This window comes from Rhagoletis pomonella, unplaced genomic scaffold, assembly GCF_013731165.1.
Source record: "Rhagoletis pomonella isolate Grant_MI unplaced genomic scaffold, Rhpom_1.0 Rhpom_scaffold_14141, whole genome shotgun sequence".
Lineage (NCBI taxonomy): Eukaryota > Metazoa > Arthropoda > Insecta > Diptera > Tephritidae > Rhagoletis > Rhagoletis pomonella.
In genome coordinates, this window is record NW_023472667.1 from 1 (window position 1) to 4,022 (window position 4,022).

General features: G+C 44.1%; 1 protein-coding gene across 1 annotated transcript; it reads left to right on the forward strand.

Moving 5' to 3' along the window:
• The first annotated feature begins 220 nt into the window (after positions 1–220).
• Positions 221–1,977, forward strand: LOC118757077. Its single transcript, XM_036491814.1, has 2 exons — positions 221–1,592; positions 1,670–1,977. Exon 1 carries the CDS (start codon positions 376–378, stop codon positions 1,555–1,557), a length of 1,182 nt encoding a protein of 393 aa, XP_036347707.1. The 5' UTR covers positions 221–375; the 3' UTR covers positions 1,558–1,592; positions 1,670–1,977.
• Positions 1,978–4,022: the final 2,045 nt, after the last annotated feature.

The window sequence follows — 4,022 nt, forward strand, 5'->3', positions numbered from 1 at the left end:
TTTTCCTTTTTCCTTCTCGGCTATTCCTTTTCTCTCGCTTTTCTTGATAGATAGAGAATTTTCTGGAAAAAAAGCAAGTCAGAATCGACACGCGCTTGTAGAACAAGTTCTATTTTGGAAATAAAATTGTGATTTTTGCGATCGCAAAAGCTTCAGGTGTGGGGTCCAAGTACCCATTGTTAAGTTTAAAAGCTAAAACCTGAAAAAGACTAAAAAATTCCACAACGCCTTACCAAGCAGCATCTCGCCGATGCACTTAAGGCGGCTGGCGTGAATTTTCCACTGACGGCCACGGTGGCCCAATTAAAGCGTCTTTATGCTGAACACCGCATTAGCGAGTCGCCTTACGAGGAGGATGAAGAGAACATCTCCGACATGGAAGATTCGGCAGCTCCGGACGACGACGCTACCATAGCCAGTGCCATGGGAATCGAAAAGCCAAGTAGGGCTACCCCTACTACTGGCCCTAGTGCATACGCTGAGGATACCGTTGCCCATCGTACAGCTGCCGCCACCGGTACTTTGGGCCCTAACGGAAGTACCAGTTATGTTTGCGAAAGCAGCGCTGCCGTCACTAATACCGCCGTCGGTGAATATTCCGCTGCTACGCCCGTCACCACAAATACTAATACTACTGCCGTCGCTAATATTACTGCCGCTAAGCCTTCTGCCGCTTCCGGCGCCACCATTAATTCTGCCGTCACTCCACACGCTGCCGCCGCCTTACACTCTGCCGCCACTAATTCTGCCGTCGCCTTACACTCTGCCGCCACTAATACTGCCGTCGTTGAAATTCCCGCCAACGCCGAAAGATCCTCTGCCGCAAATATTCGTGCCAAAACCGCTGTCGCCGCCATTAACAGCTCCTTGGGTTACGAAAGCTCTGCTGCTGCAAGCATTCCCGACGGCTTCAATAGTTTAGCCAGCGACACTAGCTCCGCTGCTTTGCACAATATTACTGGCAATGCCTTGGATCAACAGCTTAGGGAACTAAGGAAGAAACGCGAACTGTTGGAGCTACAAAAACAAATTTATGAGTTGGAAAACTCGATTGGTAGGCCCACCGGATGCAGAGCCTCGTTTGCGGACATCGAACACGCTGTACCAAAATTTACTGGTGATAACTCCACACGGTCAGTGCACCGTTTCTTTGAGGACTTTGAAGAAATTATGCGAACTGTCAATGCAGACGATCAGTTCAAACTGCTAAGCTTACGCCGCTCGCTACAGGGAACAGCTCGAGTGTTCCTAACCACGACGTCTGCTCTTAACTATCGAGACCTAAAGAAGGCGGTCATCGAAGAATTCGACAGTGCAGTCAGTCGCCAGGACGTCTATCGAACACTGACCGAACGGAAGTGGAAACACCTTGAAGAGTCCCTGCACTGCTATATTTTGACCATGCAATCTTTGGCGAAGCAGGGCGGCATCCGGGAAACCGATGTTATCGACCTAATTCTCGACGGTATCGGAAACAAAATCAACAATATCAACTTGCTTATGCCGGCGCAGTCAACCGTCAGCCGATTGCCGATCAACAAGTTGCCGCCGTTCTAGAAGATGAACTCATGGAATTGGAATCACTTAACTTTGTAAGTATTGCTTTTAAGACCAACCCGCGGGAGAGTGCAAACTTTAATAAATTCATTTCTCTTTTTGACACGGGTAGTCCAACTAGTTTTATGAAGCAATCGTGTGTGCCGAACAACTTAGTGACTTTAAACAATCCGCATCATAACTATCGCAGCATTGGTGGACTTAAGTTGAATATACTTTGTGAAATACAATGTTTTGTGAAATTTAAAAATGAAATAAAAAATGTTAAAATAAATATTTTGCCTGATAATGAGATGTTAGTGCCCGTCATCTTTGGACGTGATTTCTTGAAATTGTTTAACATACGGTTAACTAAAATAAAAAATAGATATGCGAAAAGCGATTTGGTATCCTATAGAAACGGAATTCCTTGCACTCCCCTGCCGGACGACTTGGTCGAAATCTTAAACAAGTTTAGCCTCTTGAAAGCTTATAAGCCACTTAACATTGAAAATATGCCCGCTAGAAGTAAGAGTGTTAGTGCCGGCTGTAGTGTCGCTGCCGAAGTGCCGGATATATTCAATATTGAAATAGCCTGCCGAAATGAAGAGTTAGACATAGATTTTTCCTTACATCCCAGTCAGCGTGCCGAACTAAATACTCTGATCCTAGACTCTTATTTACAGCCGAAATCCCTTAGAGTAGAACCGATGGAATATAAAATGAAGATACACCTAACAACTGATGTGCCGTTTCATTGCGCGCCTAGGCGTTTATCGTACGCTGAGCGAAGTATAGTTCAGAATATATTAAGAGATTTAGAGTCAGATGAGATTATACGTCCCAGTAATTCCCCCTACGCTTCCCCTATAGTTCTCGTAAAGAAGAGGGACGGCCAAAGGCGTCTGTGTGTTGATTATAGGGGTTTGAACAAAATAACTGTGCGGGATAACTACCCTTTACCACTAATAGAAGACTGTATAGAATATCTCGAGAGTAAGAAGGTGTTTTCGGTTTTGGACCTTAAAAATGGGTTTCACCAAGTTAAAATGTCACCTGAATCCATTCCCTATACTGCATTCGTGACGCCGAATGGACAGTACGAATACCTTAAAATGCCGTTCGGACTTAAAAATGCCCCGGCCATTTTCCAAAGATTTATAAATGATATATTTAGAGACTTAGTCGAGGCAAGGAAAGTAATCATTTACATGGACGATATAGTTATAGCGACGGAAACCTTCGAGGAACATATGACTTTATTGCGGACACTACTCGAGCGAATTAGTAAACGGGGTTTGAAGGTAAACTTGTCGAAATGCAAATTCGGATATGCTCAGATAGAATATCTGGGATACTCTGTATCCAAACGCGGAATCACTTTAAGTGAATCACATGTGAAAGATATACAAAAATATCCAATTCCAACCAATCAAAAACAGTTACACTCCTGCATAGGTCTGTTCTCGTATTTCCGCCGGTTTGTGCCGTCCTTCTCTAAAATTGCCAGACCACTGCTTAACTTACTGAAAAAGAACACTGACTTTAACTTCGACGAACACTGCCTTGCCGCATTTAAACAACTTAAAGCCAAGTTAACAGAACCTCCAATCCTAGCCATTTATAACCCCTCACGAGAGACAGAACTCCACTGTGATGCCAGCATGACTGGGTTTGGTGCAGTCTTACTGCAACGACAACATGATGAGAAATTCCATCCAATATCATACTTCTCCAAGAGTACCTCCGCTGCAGAAGCCAGATATCACAGTTTCGAACTAGAGACATTAGCTTTGATCTATGCTTTACGTCGATTTAGAGTCTACTTGGAGGGAATCCCGTTCAAAATAGTTACAGACTGTAACTCACTTGCCATGACCTTAGAGAGGAAACAAGTTAATCCGAGGATAGCGAGGTGGGCTCTTGAGCTCGAATCATACGATTATAAGATAGTGCACCGTAGCGGTGCTCTGATGGGGCATGCGGACGCACTGAGTCGCTGCCAAGTAGGTGTGACTTTGGACGTTGACGAAGTAGAATTCCAAGTACAAATTGCCCAAGAACGTGACGAAAATATCAAAAACATACGAGACCAGTTACAGGAAGCAGAGGTGAAGGGATTCGAACTAGAAAATGGCCTTGTCCTTAGAGTTAGGCGTGATGGTCGCAAAGTTTTGTATATCCCCCGTGAGATGGAAGACAATATAATAAGACTGATGCATGAGAAGATTGGTCACCAGTTGGTTGATAAAACCTTAAGGAAAATTTTTGATTATTATTGGTTCCCACAAATGCGTCAGAAGGTTGAGCGTTTTATTCATAACTGTCTTAAATGCATCATGTATGCTCAACCAGTCCGAGCGAATGAGAGGCACTTGTATAGCATCCCTAAAAAACCTGTTCCGTTCGACACGTTGCATGTAGATCATTTCGGGCCGTTACCATCACTAAAATCTAAGAGGAAGCACATTCTGGTTGTAATTGAT